At 59.2% G+C, this 16,449-nt stretch overlaps 1 protein-coding gene across 3 annotated transcripts; it reads right to left on the bottom strand.

The window, feature by feature from the left end:
• Positions 1-170: 170 nt before the first annotated feature.
• Positions 171-6,234, bottom strand: DNAJB2 (DnaJ heat shock protein family (Hsp40) member B2). 3 transcript variants are annotated; one of them, XM_074828916.1, is made up of 10 exons: positions 5,624-5,743; positions 4,570-4,659; positions 3,476-3,585; positions 3,016-3,069; positions 2,744-2,860; positions 2,472-2,561; positions 2,246-2,351; positions 2,051-2,121; positions 1,565-1,786; positions 171-589 (listed from the first exon to the last, which is right to left on the bottom strand). In XM_074828916.1, exons 2-10 carry the CDS (start codon positions 4,632-4,634, stop codon positions 579-581), a joined length of 846 nt encoding a protein of 281 aa, XP_074685017.1. In that variant the 5' UTR covers positions 4,635-4,659; positions 5,624-5,743; the 3' UTR covers positions 171-578. The 3 variants fall into 3 exon arrangements, with proteins under 3 accessions (XP_074685017.1, XP_074685016.1, XP_074685015.1); XM_074828915.1 differs by lacking the exons at positions 171-589; positions 5,624-5,743 and adding an exon at positions 6,106-6,234 and having other exon boundaries at positions 596-1,786; XM_074828914.1 differs by lacking the exon at positions 171-589 and having other exon boundaries at positions 596-1,786.
• Positions 6,235-16,449: the final 10,215 nt, after the last annotated feature.

Here is a 16,449-nt window from a genome sequence, read left to right as displayed (position 1 = left end):
ATGGGGGGGTGCAGGGACTGTGTGCATGTCTCCCCCATCCCCTCAGGAGCGTGGCATGTGCCCTACAACTGCCAGATGGGAGCAGCTGGACCTGCCCCCCCTGCCTGCAGGTAAGGATTGGGGGGGGGACCTTACAGCCCCCAGCCCAGAGACACCCCACAGGCACCAGCTACTGCAAACAGGTTTATTGACGGCTGTCAGCAGGAGGGGGTCAGGGAGGGGGGGCTACAGCGAGGAGGGGGGCAGAGCCCAGCCCTGCTGGCTGAGCCCAGCCATGCTGCCCCTCGCTGCCTGCCACCAGCACCCCCCAGCAGCCTAATCTACAGCACTGCCCCCCTCCCCTCCAGCCCCCCATCACCACCCCCCCCCCCCCCACCTCGTGGTATGCAGGGCATCCCCCCCAGCCCCAGGTATTGCTTGACCATAAGCCCTGTCATGCCCCCCCGCCTCCCACCACATCCCACGGAACCAGAGGGTGCTGGGGGAAGGGGGTGGCAGGGGGTGGCCGTGCAGGGACAAAGCGGAGTCCTGGCTGGGAGAGCCTCCGTGGGCGTGCGTGGTCCCCGGGCGCAGCAGCCTCAGAACACACCTGGGGAGACAAGCGGAGGGGGGGACACAACAGCACCCGTGAAACCCTCCTCGGCCCAGGGCTGGGGAGGGGCAGGGAGGGAGGGAGGAAGGTCCCAGGAGGAGGAGGAGAGCCAAAGCACAACCATGGGCATGGTGAGGGTGGGAACAACTGGGAGCATCACTGAGGGTCACTGCTGCTGCAGGAAGCAGGGAGGGACAGTGCCCCCAGGCCAATGTGGGGGGGGTGACAGTGCCCTGCAGGGTATGTAAGGCGTAAGGATGGGGGTGACCAGGCAGGGTCTGCGATGGAGGGGACAGAGGAGAAGGAGGAGGAGGGGGTACAGGCAGGAGCGACAGCATCCAGAGCGGAGAGACAGACACAAGCAGAGCCCACGTGTGCACCCATCCCTGCGAGGAGGAAGACCCTGACCCAGTACTCTCCGGGGCGCGCAGCAGCCAGGGAGGCACTGGCTGGAGCCCCTGCCTGTCTGCAGGGCAGGCAAGGAGAGAGGAGCAGGCAGAGCCAGGGCAGACCTGCCCACGGGCACCCTGCGCTTCCAGGAGCCAGGGCAGGGAGCTGCCCCTCTTCCTGGGACCCCACCAAGTCCCTTCTTCCAGCCACAACCCCCAACTCTGGCAGCCCCCCCACCAGGGTGCCACCAGCCAACCACCCTCCCGAACAGCAGCAGGGCAGGAGAGACCCGCCCCCCGTTGCTGGGGGAGGCAGGAGCTGAGTCCCAGGCAGTGAGCCCCCACTCCCCCTTTCTTCTCCCTGCCCCACAGAGTGGGGGGCACAACCCCAGTCCCCACACTCAGAGCAAGGGGCAGTGCCACTGCTTCGTTTTGGGGGCAGGTTCGTGCCCCGCTGCGGCAGGGCTGCCGGCCCCCGACAGCTCCCGCTCTGGCCCCCCCTGGGGACCGCGGGCTCTGCGGGCAGAGGATGGGGTGCTGGGGCTGCCCCCTGGGGCCGGCAGGATGCCGGGGCCGTGCCCACCTGCTTGGTGGTGCCCCGCAGCCTCCATCTCAGAGAGGCTGTAGGCCATGGCCAGCTGCAAGTCCTCGTCCTCATCCTCGCTGTCCGTGTAGAGGCAGACGGGAGAGGAGCTCGGGGGCCGGTGTGGGGCAGGTGGCGGGGGCGATGGGGGCCGTGGGCTGGGGAAGGCTTGCTGCTCCCGCCGGCTCAGCTCCAGCCCCAGCGCCATGTCGTCAGGGACACCTGTGGGGACAGGAGCAAGGGGTGGGGGTTGTGTCCGCTCCAGCTCCCCAGAGCTGGCACAGGGCCCCAGCAACTCCTGCCCACCCCATCAATCCTCCATGGCAGAGTCCCAAACCAGGGCAAACCGGAGCTCAGCCCAAAACTAAGCCTGGATGCAGCACCCCCTGGCCACCCCAAAGGAGGAGAGGGTTCCCCAAAAGGAAAGGGTGCTGGGAGGTGGCACTGCCAGACCCCAACAAGTCAGTCTGCGGTGCCGCTTCTCACCATCGATGTGGATCGACTTCAGCTCCCCGTCTTCCTCCACTTCCACCCGCTCCCGCCCGTTCTCAATAATCCTGCAGACAGACAGACAGACGGATGGATGGTCAAGTGCCAGGCAGCAAGAGCGGCAAGCTGCAGGATCTGAGGCGTGCCAATAAGGGGGGTCCGGGGGGCAAGGTGAGCTTGCACTGCCCTCACCGTTTGGTCGTGATGCGCCTGCCATTAACGAAGGTGGTGGAAGTGGAGACGGAGCGGAAGCCCAGCCCTGCATCAGCGCCGGAGCCGAAGGATGAGGCGAAGAAATCTGAAGAAGGGGGCGACAAGGTTGGTGCCAGGGTGGGGAGCACGAGGAAGGCAGGGGATGGACCCTGCGCAGGGAAACCCGGGACTCCCCTGCCGGGCAGGGGCTGGCAGCGTCTCCTACCTGAGGATCCTGGGAAGGGGGAAAAGAAGTGGCCTCCCCCATGGTGCCGGGGGCCAGGTCCTCGCAGCTCAGAGAAGGGCAGCATCTCATCTGGAAGGCAGGGCCTGCCCCCATCAGCACTGCCGCCGTGGCTTGGCAAGCCAGAAGCAGGGCACTGCCATGGGGACCCCCGTCCAGGGCAGCCATGCCCTCTTCCCCCGAGCCCAGCGGCTGCCCCAGGGCCAGAGAGGTGCCCCAGAGCTGGCCCCCAGCCCCCCCTGCCCCACACGCACCAAAGAAGTCAGCGAAGGGGTCTCGCCCGCCAAAGAACTCCCGGAAGACATCGTGAGCGCTGCGGAAGGTGAAGGTGAATTCGGGGGCCCCAGCATCGGCCCTGGAGCCCCCTGGTCCTGCCAGAGGGAAGAGGCTCAGTTAAGTGAAGCCCTGGGTAGGAACCCCCAGAAGGGCAGGGAGGCCTGGGGTGGGGCACAGACCCACACTGGGTCTTCAGACAGGGCCGTATCCAAAGCTCCACTAACCCCTGTGGCCCTGCTCACCCACTCACCTGCCCCCATGAGTCCGTCCTTGCCGTAACGGTCGTAGACATCGCGCTTCTGCTCTGGAAGCAGAAGAAAGGGGGCTGTGGGGATGCCGGCTGCCAGGCACGGGCAGGGGCACTGACGCTTCCCCTGGCCAAGGGAGGTGCAGAACAGCAGGGAGCAAGAGGAGGGGGGTGGCACAAGTCCCTGCCGCACCGGCACCACTCCCAAACCCTAGTGGGGGCATTGGGTGAGGATGCACAAGCCTCAGCCCCACCGGGGAGACCTCATCCCGGAGGCCAGCACCCCAGCATCTCTCCCAAGAACTGTTTCAGGGGATATCTGGGCAGGTAACCAAGCCCCACAGCTGGGCAGTAAAGCTGGAGGGACCTGCTGCCTCCTGGGGATGTCCAGGGATGCCACCTGGGTGACCCCAGCAGCAGGACACCCCAGGGTGAGCAGCAAGACAGCTCCATGGGCTCTTACTGTCTGACAGCACTTCGTATGCCTCGGCGATCTCCTTGAACCTCTGCTCGGCGTACTCCTTGTTGTCTGGGTTTTTATCGGGGTGCCATTTCAGCGCGGCCTTCCTGTACCTGCACAGACAGGCAGCGATGGGCAAGCAGCAGCCCTGGGGTGGTGGGGGCTCCTGCGCCAGGGTCCCCCCCTGAGCGCATGCTTCTGACTCGGTGGGCAGGAGCACCCCACACCCTACAGACTCAGGCATCAAACAGGAGCTTCCTGGACTAGTTCACTTCCCAAGCAAATATTTGCAGCATGACCCCAGCAGCACAGCCTGCACCTCCACTGGCAGTGGCTCCAGACGATGCTCACAGGTTTGCTCCGGAGCCTCCCCGCGCTCCGCCATGGGCATGCAAGGACCAGGGGTCACTGAGGCGCTCCTGGGGCCAGGTGAGTACAAGCAGCCCTTTCCTCCTGCCCGCAGCTAGCTGGGGTTAACCCAGGCTGTCCAGCTTCTCTCACCCACTCTTAGGAAGCGCCCCCAAGCAGGGACCTCTGCCTCCTGCCTCTGTCCCCCTCACAGGCAAGCCACCAGTCTGCACTTATTCCGCTCAGGTGACGCCCTTCCCCGGTGAGAGCAGCAAGACCTCATCAGGGTGTCCGGCAGGAGCTGTGGGATGCCCCTGGGGCTCCCCTGCAGTGCCTGGGGTGCAGCACAGGACCTGCCAACGGGGCCCATGTCCCTGCCAGGGGACACGCTGCTCCTCACCCTGACCCTGTCACTGACCCTGACATCAGCAGAGCCCCTGCACCCCAGCCCTCTGCCATCCCCACACCCACCGGCAGAGAGGGGACACTTCCAAACACCAGCGGGACCCATCTCCCACCTCCACCCCCAGCTCCGGGCTGAGAGCGGGGACAAAGGGACCAAACCCCACTAAGAGATGCCTTTGTGTGGCAGCAAAGCCTGGCCCCACTCTGGCCTCCGCACAAAGGAAACAAAGGCTGGATTGTCACCTCTGGAGCTGGGCCCTGTCCCCACCAGCCCCACAGGGAGTCCCCGCGGTGGCTCAGGCTGCTCGGCCCAGCGGGCAGGGGCACGCCTGCCATGCACTTACGCCTTCTTGATGTCGTCGGCGGTGGCATTGCGGCTCACCCCCAGCGCTTCGTAGTAGTCCACCATGACGTGCAGCTGTCCCGCGGGGTCTCTGCGAGGGGGAAAGGCAACATCAGGGGGTCTGCAGGCACAGCCAGGCATCACCCGGTGCGAGAGAGCAAGGGCGGGCTGCCCTGCCCCCTCAGGCACCCCGGCCACCCCACAGGTGCCCCCGAGTGCAGCTCAGTAGCACCCCCACACATGGCTCCCCAGCACCCTGCCTGTGCCTCGGCCACCCGGACGCACGCACAGCCCCCGCCGGGGACCCCTGGGTGCCGCCACACCACCGTCCCACCTGCGTCACCCCAACTTGCACAAGCAAGGGGACAGGGATCCCCGCTGCCAGCCCCGCTGGTCTGCCCCGCTCCCCCCCAACTGCCCCAGCTGACCTCCCGCCCCCCCGCGGGGGGGCTCTGTCCTGGGGCAGGGAGGGGGGGGGGGGCAGCGGGAGCAGCCCGTTAAGGTGCTTAGCGGCTCGAGCGGATTAAGGGCTCAGCGGGGACCCCCCCGCCCCGTCCCCGGACACCCCGGGGCATTTCAACGGGCCGACCCGCTCCGGATCGGGGACGGGAGCGGGATGCCGCCGCTCCAGCCCCTCCCCCCCGACCCCGGGGGCGCCGACACCCCACCCCTCGCCCCCGTACTCGCCCCCCGCCCGCGCTGCCCGGGCGCATCAGCTGACGGGGAGGGCGGCGCTGGCACCGGCACCAGTACGGCACTGGGAGCGCGGCGGGGCGGTGCCGCCGGGGACCGCCCCCCCCGGCCCGGCTGTAAACACGGCGCTCCCGGGGCTGCCCGGCCCGGTGCTGCTGCTGGAAGTTTCCGTCCCCCGTCCGCCCCGTCCCCCCCCCCTCCCCCCCCCCCCGCCGCCCCCGGCGGGCAGCCCTGGGCTGCGGCCAGCGCATCTAGGCCAGCGGGAGGGGCGGCGGCACGGACGGGACCGCACCGGCCCCGCTCCCCCGCTGCCCCACGGTCCCCCCTCGCGCCCCGCACCCCCCCCCCGATGCGGTGCCCACCTGAGTGCCGCAGCCGAGCCCTCCCCGCCCGCCCCGGGCCGCCCGCGGCCGGCGTCGCGCGTCCCCCCCCCCGCCCGGGCCGCCGCGGGGCCTGGAGGCGGGCTCTGCCGGCCGACGGGCGGCGGCTGCAGCCAACCGCGGCGCCGCTGCCTCGTGACGTCACACCCCTCGGGCGGTGAGGTCACAGGGAGGCGTGCCTGTGCGCGGAGCGGGTCCCCCCCGCTGCCCGGGCCCCATCGCCGTCCCCGTCCTCATCCCTGTCCCCACCGCAATCCCCGTCCCCGCGGCCCGGGGAGGGACCCGGCCGGGGGCTCCTGCCCCCCCTGCGCCCCGAGCGGGGCCTCCCGGAGCGGGGGGGGGAGCGGGGCTGGGCTGCGAGGGACCCCCCAGGGCGCTGCGGAGGAAGGAGGCGGCGGCGGGAGCGCCTGGCAGGGGCTGCGTGTGTGCCCGGGGGCAGCACCGGCAGCGGGGGGGGCACTGACCTCGCTCGCTGGCCCCAGTGGTGCAGGCAGTGCTGCCAGCACACCCGGCACGGCCACCACCCCCGGTAGCCCCCAGGCTCCGCTCGCCCCTGGCCTCTTGCCGAGTCAGCTGCCCGGCCGGTCCCAGCGGGAGGGACAGCGGGAGGGGACAGCTGGGGTGACTCAGCGCTTTGCCCAGGCCGCCCCGCCGCGGGAGGAGGGGGGGGAGGAGGGGGAACGGGACGGACGACATGGAGGGGTGCGACCTGCCAGGCTGGGGGGGGGACACAGGTCCCTGCCGGGAGCCCGGGCTGCCTGGCACCACTATGGCCCCGGCAGAGCGTCACCAGCCCTGCGTCCCCGCAGCCCTGCTCCGGCCGAGAGGGGCCGGGGGCAGCGAGCCGCCCCAAGCGGGGTGCCCTGGGCTCAGGGGCTCAGGGGACAGTCACGCACCGGCAGCTTTGCTGTGGACTCTTCTTCTGCACGGCCCCTGCCCGGGGAAGCTGCTGCAGAGGGGCTGTTCTCCCCCATCCTCGGGGTCATGGGCGGTCTCGAGGTCACTCACCTCCACCCATGAACCTGTCCTGGCCACAGAGATCGATCATACTGTTCCCTCTTGCTGTCTGGATGGGAGAAGGAGGGATCCTGGTCTCTCTGCAGGCCCAGAGTGTTTTGGACCCCCCGCCACCCCTTCACTGCAGCTGGGATGTCTTCCTCACCTCCTGTAAATCCCTAGCTGGGAAACGTGGCAACCTTCCCACTGCCGCTTTACCCAGCAGGCTGGGGAGACCTGGGCGTTGAGACAGGCCATTCCCAGCACTCCTCAGGGACTGGTTTCGGAACAGCCACTCCCGAGAAGAGCCCTCCCCAGTCAGGAGCAGCGGGTGTGGGCGAGCACTGGGACGGGTGAAATGCCAAGGGCATCTCCTGTGCCAAGAAGCATCTCCTCTCCAACGGGTGGGAGACCTGTCCCCTGCCATCAGACAGCACTTGATTTCCTTGAGTGACTGCTCGGAGGATTCCCTGTTGATGGGGATTTTTTTTTCCTGGATGCTGTTGCAGCGCTGCCCTCTGGTACCTGCCTGCCCGGGAGCAGGGAGCAGGTGCCCTGGGGTGGCTGCCTCCGGCCAGGGTGCCCTTGCTGGCTGCCAGGGGCTCTGATTTGGCCCATCTGCCCGGCAATGGGTGCCGGGCTGGCCCGGCCCGGGCTGGCATGGGCACTAGATGGAGCCACAGGCTGCTTCACAGGGACCCCATCCTGCTGTCTGGGAAGCCGAGGAGATGCCACCAGGGCCTTGAAGTGTCTCTGCACCTTGCTTTCCTTTCCCTGGCTTTTGCAACTGATGTGGGGACAAGGAGGGCTCAGAGCTGCCATGTCTTAGCTCCCTCTGTGCCCACTAGATGGGGAGGCCTCTGTGCTGGGAAAGGAGAGGAACCCACATGCTGGCTGGGACTCTGAAGCCAGGGGAACGCACTGCTGCTGCCTTCACGGCACATGTGTTCCTCACCCATGAGATCAGGGTATGCAGTGAGAAGGACTTACACCTCCCTAATGTCTTCAGGGGACTCTGTGCAGAGTTGGGCAGTAGCCCATCATGGCACTGGTAGGAGAGAGGATGTGGTGCCAACCACACCTCGCCCCAGAGCTGCTACAATCATTCCCCTACTCAAACCAGCAAAGCCAGCCACCTTAGAGCAGCTGAAGAGAGGCAGCCCATCACCCACTGGTGCCTCACACGGCGCACACCTTCAGCCGCAGCACGCTGCCCTCTTTTTCCCTGCCCTTTCCTCCTAGGTCTGCCCAAAGTCCTGGTGCGCCTACCTGCCAGCCTGGCTCACACCCGCTTCAAACCCAGCACAGGCGTCTTGAGTGTGTCTCAAGAAGACCCTTATTTCTTTACAAATTTTGGGGATCACTGTTTTGCAACCCTAGTTTTAGCTTTCCAGGGTTGCAGAAGTGCTCATGAAACACTCTTGAGGCTTTCTGAGAAAAGAGCTTTCTGGTGAGAAAAGCAGGACCCAAAAAGAACAATTTTTTTTATCCTGGTTACCCCATCTTTTAGGAAGCTAACTGAATTGCATCATAAACTCGTGCTATATTATTATGCAAACCACATATTAAGAGAGATTTTTTTTTCAGCGCTGTGCAACATTTCAGCTTTTGATTTCCTCAGGAGAACACAAACCCTTTCACAGCTGCCTCAAAACTGTCAGTTACAAACTTCAAAATCATCTTATTGGCGATTTTTGAACTGTGAGTCGCGTGCCTGGTGCTCCCCTCATCGCACCCTGCTGTCTCCCCTCTCCTTCTCCCCACTCCCCAGGGGAAGATCCTCGCTCCAGGCAGCCGTGTGGAGATGCAGCAGGGAGGGATGGGGAGCCAAAGCCAGTGGGACAAGATGAGAAGTGGTTGAGCAGAGCGAGGCAGGCTCCTGGGTGCCATTCCCGTGGTATCTTCCTCTGCCTGCCCACTCCCAGGAGAGACAACGCAGCAGCCATGGCCATGCTCCTCATCTCTGGGCATGGCTACAGGGTCAGTGCAGCCCCCAGAAAAGGAGTCAGTGGGAGCAATGAGTTTGCTCACCTCTGGAAGGGCTGCACCAGGGTGGAGACTCTCGAGCGCAGGGGGCTGGTGACAACCAGGAGCATCACTTGAGAGGGGCATCCATTTTAAAAATCCACACTCATTCTTTTACCCCCAGTGCTGCTGTCTCATCCAAACAGCCCTGCCCAGCTCCCCGGCTTCCCTGCACAGTCAGTTTCTCCACACCCTCGTGTTTTCGATGCGCCTCGTGTTTGTCTCGATGGCTATGCTCTCAGCCGCCTGCCCAAGCTGCTCTGTTCTCATCCCAACTGGCTTTTCTAACACTGCACCTTCTAGGAGCTGGGGAGTATCCACAGGGAGGCAAAGTCATCCGGGTGCTTTTAGCAGAAGTTGGTGTAGCAGAACAGAGAAGTGAGAAACAGCAAAGTCAGGGTGACTTTCGTTTAAGCAGGGCAATGACTTTGGGCCAAATTCAGGATGTGATAGACACAGGCTGTGCATCCCAGGCACCGCCCCGCAGGAGTGCTCGCCAGCGCTGATGCCGAGGCTGCTGCCCCAGCCAAAACCCAGGCAAAACCAAGGTGCTTGCAGATTTTAAATCAACAGAGTCAGAGGCTGGCCGAGGTGACAGAAGCCCGTGACTAAATAGGTTATCCATGATGAGCACACTCACAAACCCAGGCACCAGCTGAGCTTCACAGTGGCAAGGGGCTTCACCCCATCCCTGGCCTGTTGTTGGGAGCAGTGTGGGCTGCAGAGCCTGGATAATCCTATGATGCTTGCGTGGGGCACCCCACACACACCCGCAGGTGAGGCTGGGGGCTGCATGGTCTGGATCGGACCCCAGAAGGAAGGGAGATTGGGGATGATGAAAAGACTGATACTGCACAGCCCTGCTCTAAATACTGGGGAGCCCTTCAGCTGGGGAGAGGAGCAGAAGCTGCAGCTGACACAGGACAGGAAGGGATTTTATTGCAGAACAAAACCTGATTTCCTCAAGCACACCAACATGCTCATGCTCACATGCTCCCAAGGACCAAGACCCTGCTGTCCAGCTGGCTTGGCCAGGATTTCCTGCAGTGCCTGGTAGGACTGAGGGTCACCTGCTGTCTGGTCCCCACCATGACCTCCAGCTACATGCCCAACCTTGGCCTAACCTTGGTGCTTTTGTGCTAGGCATGGCTCTAAGGCAAAAAATAGAGCCAAGCAGCAAATGAAAAAGGAGATGGGGTGAAAGCATTTGCATTAGAAGAAAACAAGAAAAAGCACAAAAGGATGCTGGTAAGCCACCTTCTGCTGCTTTCCATAGCTGTTAGGCTGCTTTCCATAGCCATTGGTGCCTAAATGCCAGTGTAGCTCTGTGGATTTGATGGAGAAAGCTGTAACTTGGATGCCATCAGTAACAAACCAGTGTGGAAAACATCACCTGCTAAAATTGGTATTTTCAATTTATCAGGCCCACACTGACAGTATTAATGGACCTGAGGGTCTTACTGAGCTACTAATAGTACTTTTTGACAGAGCTAGGACAACTGGGGTAATTCCAAAGGACTGATGGACAGAAATCACTCCAACCGTTAAGAAAATAAACCGTTTGACCCAGAAAACTCTAGATTACTGATAATACCAGAAAAAAATAACAGAAGAATTAATTTTTATTCTGTCAGCAAAGAACTAAAGACTTTAAAACGCATGTGATACTGATCAGCCTTGTCTCAGGGAAGACGGGTACTGCTATACAAACTTGCCACTTTTCAGCATGATTACATGTCTGGCTGATTCAGATCAACACTGCTGGCATGCCATCCTTACTTGGAAGCTGTCAGGAGATAATGATAACAGCATTCACATAAATCACGATATTGCCACAAAGAGGGATGGAATAATCTGTTTTACATGTCCACGGAAGGAGACTCATAGCTGCTGCCAAAAGTCTTTCCAGATCTACTTTTTGTGTTGTCGCAGAATATTTACCTCAGCATGCCAAGGCAGCCTGTTTATATTCCTGCATTGTTAAGGACACACCAGATCCATCAATAGCAAGCATGTGCTTGTTAGCCAGGAGCTATACTGCCTTTGTAGTGGGGATCCCCAGGAATGGGTTCAAGGCCCACAGTGATAAGAAATGTTTACTAAGAAAAAATTGGGATAACAGTAAGCTTGGTGGGATAGTAGCTAGTGAAGGGGACAATTAACTAGAAGGGATGGTTTAGAATTGCCCAATCAAAAGGCCTCGTTGCAGCAAAATTTGATTTAATGCAACAAAATTTACTTTAATGCACTGAAATGCAAAGTAATTGATTTGGGAATTTGGAGGAAGGGACAGTCCTGTCACTTATTACTCTGCAAATCCACTTGTCTCTCAAACTTTATCCATGGTAATTCGGGATTCATTTCAAGACCACTGATTAAAGCACCACAGCTTGTGGTGCCTGGTGGGGATCCCTGCAGAAGCCTGGCAGCCCTTGCTGGTGATTCACCATCCCCAGCCAGCACTTGGGTACCCCAGGCTGCCTCGCCAGGCACCGCACCGACACTGCTGCTCACTGCCAGAGACACCCTCTGCCCTACAAGCCGATTGCATCTCTGCCTTTCCCCGGAGCAGACCTGTCATCTCAAGGAATCCCAGGCTTGTTTGGCGAGGTGGGTTTCCCATGGTTGATGGATGCCAGGTAATGATGCTGAGGGTCCCCCAACACACACAGGAGTCCCCAGTACCCAGCTCTTGCCAGGCTCTGCATCCCTCTGCCTGGGAGGAGGTGAAGCTCTCCTGGCTGTGTGCAATGCAGGGCTATTAAATGGCAGTGTGAGAGCCACACCGTCCCACAGAAGGGCACAGCAGCCCCCGTGTGTGCAGGGCGCCTGAGGATGGCTCTCCTGTGGCCACATTAGGCATGGGAACTCAGTGAACCAGGGCACCTGAGTCCTTACAACAGGGAAATCCTGCAGAACAGCTGTTGTTTTACACGCACAGCCCCTCATCATCTGAGTTAATTCTGCTGTGGAGCTTTCAGGGATGTGTTTCAGCCAGGCATCCTCAGGATAGCTGTCAAATGCAAGGTCTTAGCCCAGTGACCCAAGGCCACCAGCTCACGGAGCCCGGGGAGCCCAGCCCTGGTTTCGCATACCACACTCTCTCTCCGCACAAACAGCTCCAGGCAGGAGCACCCTGGGAGCTATTGCCCGACTGGGTTATTAAATGCATTTTTTATCTCATTAACCATTTCCCTCTGATATCCACCAGTGCTTGGCCAGCCACCAGCACCTCCTTTCTGCTTTTAACCACTCTACTACAGTAATCCCCGAGACTTTGGGCTAGTTTCTCCAGACCCAGCTTTGCTCTCAGCGTGCCCTGGGCCTGCAAGATGTTTGCATTACGTGCAACCCACTTCCATGTGCAAAACCCCCCTCGAACACACCTGTCCAGCCATCAGAAGCTCAACTGCTCCCCAGAGACTAGCGCAGAGAAGAACCATTGGCGAGATGCTCCTGCACCAGAAATTGTTTGCTTTCCCAGGGGATGTTAGACTTGCCTGCCTGACAGTGATTTATCTACCTCAAAGGAGGGGGTGCATCTGCCAAGCCACCCAGTGAGAATCTGCTGTGTCCCCTCTGCTTCCCAGAGGCTGGGGGCTCAGCCACAGTCCCACAGACGAGGCATGCGGTCCTGGGAGCAGGGGAAGCAATCGCTGCCTCTTGCCCCATGGCTGCCAGCTCACACAAGCACACTCTGTGGCATTGCAACAGAGCTGACCGCAGCTTTGTTGCAATTCCTGAGAACTTGTAAGACAGGAAGGCCTAAAGGGCTGGGGATGGAGACTGACTTATCACTGTGCCTACGGTCCTGCTGGGGGCATGCAGAGCCCCTGCAGCCTGATGGAGTAAGCTCTGCCCCTCCAGGAGTTCTTACCATCACCCAGCCATGCAGAATTCATTGCACTTCTGTTTCCAGCTATTCCTAAACTGCTTGTACCACTGCCAGCTCCTGAGAGCTGCTGGAGAAGAGGAAAAGCAGCACTGTCCCCTCCACACAGACCAGCAACACTGCACACCCGCACCCCTGCGAGCATGGGGACACCTCAGCAGGCTCAGCCCCTCCATCACCTGCCTGGAGGCAGCTTGTTCACACCAGGCATGCTCAGAGCCCTGACATGAAGTCACTGCAATTAGCCAGCTGCAGTTTTATTTTGCTCCCGTGGGTGTGTAGCTGCCTTTCCCAGGACTTGAAGAAAGGCGGGTGACACTGACAGGCTGACTCTGAGCCGGGGAGGCTGCTCACCCAGTGGGGCTGCGCCTGAAAAAGAGCTAGTCCCAACTCGTCCACCAGTCCCTTTTAGCTTTGCAGGTTGGGGCTCGGCATGCATGTGGGGCTGTCTGCGTCCCTGGGAGCGCCTCCCTACTCTTGCCACTGCCCGGTGATTCAGGGCTTAGGACTGTAGCGAGATCTGGAATTAGCTTTATTGTTCCTGTAACGCGGCACACGCTCCAGGCAATGCAGCAGGCGTTGCACAATTGACTTCATTTATCTGAACCAGCAATTATGCTGCTGTTGCTCAGCTCCAGCAGAGAGAACTGTCAGATCACTAGCCTGCTCTGCATCCCAGCAGGTCTTCAGGAGTAAATGCCACACTTGGGTTATGGAAGATGTTCACAGCTGAAGATCCCTTGACCCCGAGACGATCATGCTACATTACCTTTACTGCTAGCAAGCCTTAAACTTGCATCTTCTTGCCCTGAGCATGCGGAAGAGTTAATCCCCTTCCTATCTGCATCTGCCTTAAATATATTTTAAGGCCTTTATTGAGTCTCTGGTTGGTCTTCTAGATAGTGCCCATTCTTTCAGCCTTCCACTGCAGCCCATGGTGTCTAGCCTTCCAGTCACCCTTGTTTCTCATCTCTGGATCATCTCCATCTACTCCAGACAAAGAATGAAGTGCTCAGAGGGCCCTTTCTGACCTTAACAAGGCATACAGATCTTAAAGAATGGCAAAGGGAGCATTTCTGCCCAGCTCCAGCTCTGCTAGAATATTTCAGGATGGCAAAGTATGTCCCAAATGCTAGAACTGCAGCAGCAATCAGACATACGATGCTGGGCCATCACCAGGAGCAAGCTGTGCTTTAGGGACTGTGCACAGTGGCTCACTGGGATGCTGCTGGAGCAGTTAGCATCACAAGGGACTTGCTTGAGCTCACAACATCTGCACGATACAGTCAAGCTCCACGCTTTCAATGCTCATTAGTTCCACCAGCCAGTGTTGTCCGCCCTGTGTTAACGCAGAGCTGCCTTTCTGCTTTGAGAAGGTTGTCATCACGACTCACCCTGCAGCAGAGCATGGTTGGATCTCTGGGCTTACCAGCCTAGCAGCTGGGTTTGCTGCCTGAGTCCTCGGCCAAGCAGGAGGCAGTTCTTGGCCGTAGGGTGCTCTGGTAGCTGTCAAGCTGAAGGAGCTCCCTCCTGCCCACTGCTGCCGTATCATCCAGTGCAGTCACTACTGGAGAGCAAACTGCACGGGGCACTGATGGGCTGGAGGCATATCCCAGCTCCTCCACCTCCCTGATGAACCACGCTGCTAAGAGGATTATGGGCCAAGCAACTGTGCAAGGGTGGAGTGAGGGTTAACCAGGGCAGGCATGGATGCAATCTCTTTGGGAAGCTCCTGGCTGACGTTAAAAACACAGACAAGAGCCCTGTTCCTGAAGCACCCCTCACCATCTGGGGCTTGCCTTGTGCCCCCCTCAAACTAGGCTTAAAGTGGAGGGCACTGGGCTTCCTCCCCAAACCCACAGCACAGCTGTGGTCTCTTCTACTTTCCCAAATCAGCCATGTCCCCAAACTGTCCTGTGACACTGTTTGTTCTGCCTGGAACTGCCTGGGTGGAGCTGAGGTCTGAAAAGCGAGAACAACAGTTTGGGCTTTCAGCAGTGAAGAGAGCGGGGAACTGGGGTGTGGATGGGATGTACCAGGCTGGACTCTGAATGGGTCATCTCCTCCCCAGTTTCAGCACTGGGTGCTTTTAGGTGTGTCAGACTTTGACATACTTCTGGAAGACAGCTATTTGAGAGGCTTGGTTAGGGTAGCTGCAAGCTCTGCTGACAGTGGTTCCTGAACCAGCAGGTTACCTGGGCTGATGTCCTGGGCCCCATAGGCAGTGGCAAGCAGGGGTTTCCCCTGCAGTGTGCACGGCTCTGCCCCTGGGGTATCTTCAATCTGTTTTTCCCATTCTTCTATCAGAAGTTGGATGAATTCTGACTCACTAGCCTAAAATTTGCCTTGCTTGCTTTTTGTACCTCTCTGCATGCTGATGCAGGGTCCAACTTTGTTGTGAGCAATGATGAAAATGTTTCCCAAGCAATTCTTTCAACCTTGTGATTTCTGATGTGGGCTGAAAACATTTTCAGGGTCTTCTTAGACATGTGGGTAACATCTCTGTTAGAGAGAGGTCGCCTCAGGACGAATCTTGTTCTAGCCTCTGCCGTGTGCTTGCAGGCTGCTGCTACCAGCATCTGGCGGGCTGCTGAGCAGTTAGTCACTGACAAGATGCAGCCGATTGGTGCTCCCTGGATTTACCCAGCTGTTCTTAAGCATTTTGAAAAAGCTTAGACATCTGTTCGGGCTTTTCAAATCAGGTACATGGAGATGCGTAGCTCCGAATGACTCACAGCTCTCTTGTCAGTCATTGCTGCCCTGCCCATTCAACATAACAGCATCTGAATGGTTTTTCACTGTGAGCATGTATTTGCAGCAATGATGAATCAGGGACATTTCACTCTCGGCTCTCTACCAGAATGGTATATAAACAGATCCAGGCATCTCCTGCAGAAGTATCACATCATTTTACACCCTGAGGTGCCACCAGATTGTCATACAAATCTTCCAAAGCTGGGTGAACTGTGCAAGCCTTGCACAGCCGCCTGAAGTGCTGCTCACTGCCTAGCTCCGACACTTGTGCTTCCAACCACTGCTGCAAAGCATTCATGCTATAAATGCCCCAGAATTAATTGGCAGCGTGGAAGTAAGGAGGGTGGTAGGAGACACCCAGTCAGAAGTGACGCCTTGGCATTCGACGTGCATTTCAGTGAGCACCTTGGCAAAGATTTTCACGGGGAAAGATGATCCCATCACTCCTTTCCACAACAATTAACTTCTGGGGCTCAAATTTTGATGCCTCAGTGATACCAATTACTCTCTCACTCTCATGGACTGTCTGCATCAGCATGGTCTGTGTTATCTAGTGATCTCTGAGGTCACTCAAAGGACATTTATACCATGGGGAGGAGTTTAGGTGTTTCCAGAGTTATCTAGTTGCCACAGCATCCTGTCCAGGTTCAGCAGCGCTCACAACCTGGGGCATCTCTGCAGAAAAAAACCTTTGTTCACCAGTTTGATTAAACCCACTCCGATCGTTTGGCTCAGCCATTTCTGCAGGTCTCAAAAATGTGTTGCTTAGACACCGGCACAGGCTTCACAGCAGTACCGCTGCTTTCAGTCACTTTACACGTGTTCATCAGTGAAGGTGACACTTTCCAGGTGACTCAGGCACAAAGAAAGGCCATTGTAGGTGGATAATTTAGGTCTAGCTTTCAAGTTTCAGAGTGAGCTGAGAGATGACAGCGCCTTTCAGTGAAAACTCATTAAGTCAGAGAGCTTGGGCAGAGGTGGGGCTGGTTCTGCACTGCAGTGGATGCTGAGAGCATTTTGGAGGGGGGAGGAAAGGATGGACATGTTATTCATTGTAGCAAAGCCAGACATCAGTGAAGTCACCACAAAGAGACCCCCTTTGAGGTGCTCCAAGCTCTCCCCATCCCCTCACTGGTCGTTT

This window comes from Strix aluco, chromosome 6, assembly GCF_031877795.1.
Source record: "Strix aluco isolate bStrAlu1 chromosome 6, bStrAlu1.hap1, whole genome shotgun sequence".
Lineage (NCBI taxonomy): Eukaryota > Metazoa > Chordata > Aves > Strigiformes > Strigidae > Strix > Strix aluco.
This window is presented reverse-complemented; position numbering and strand designations above follow the sequence as displayed.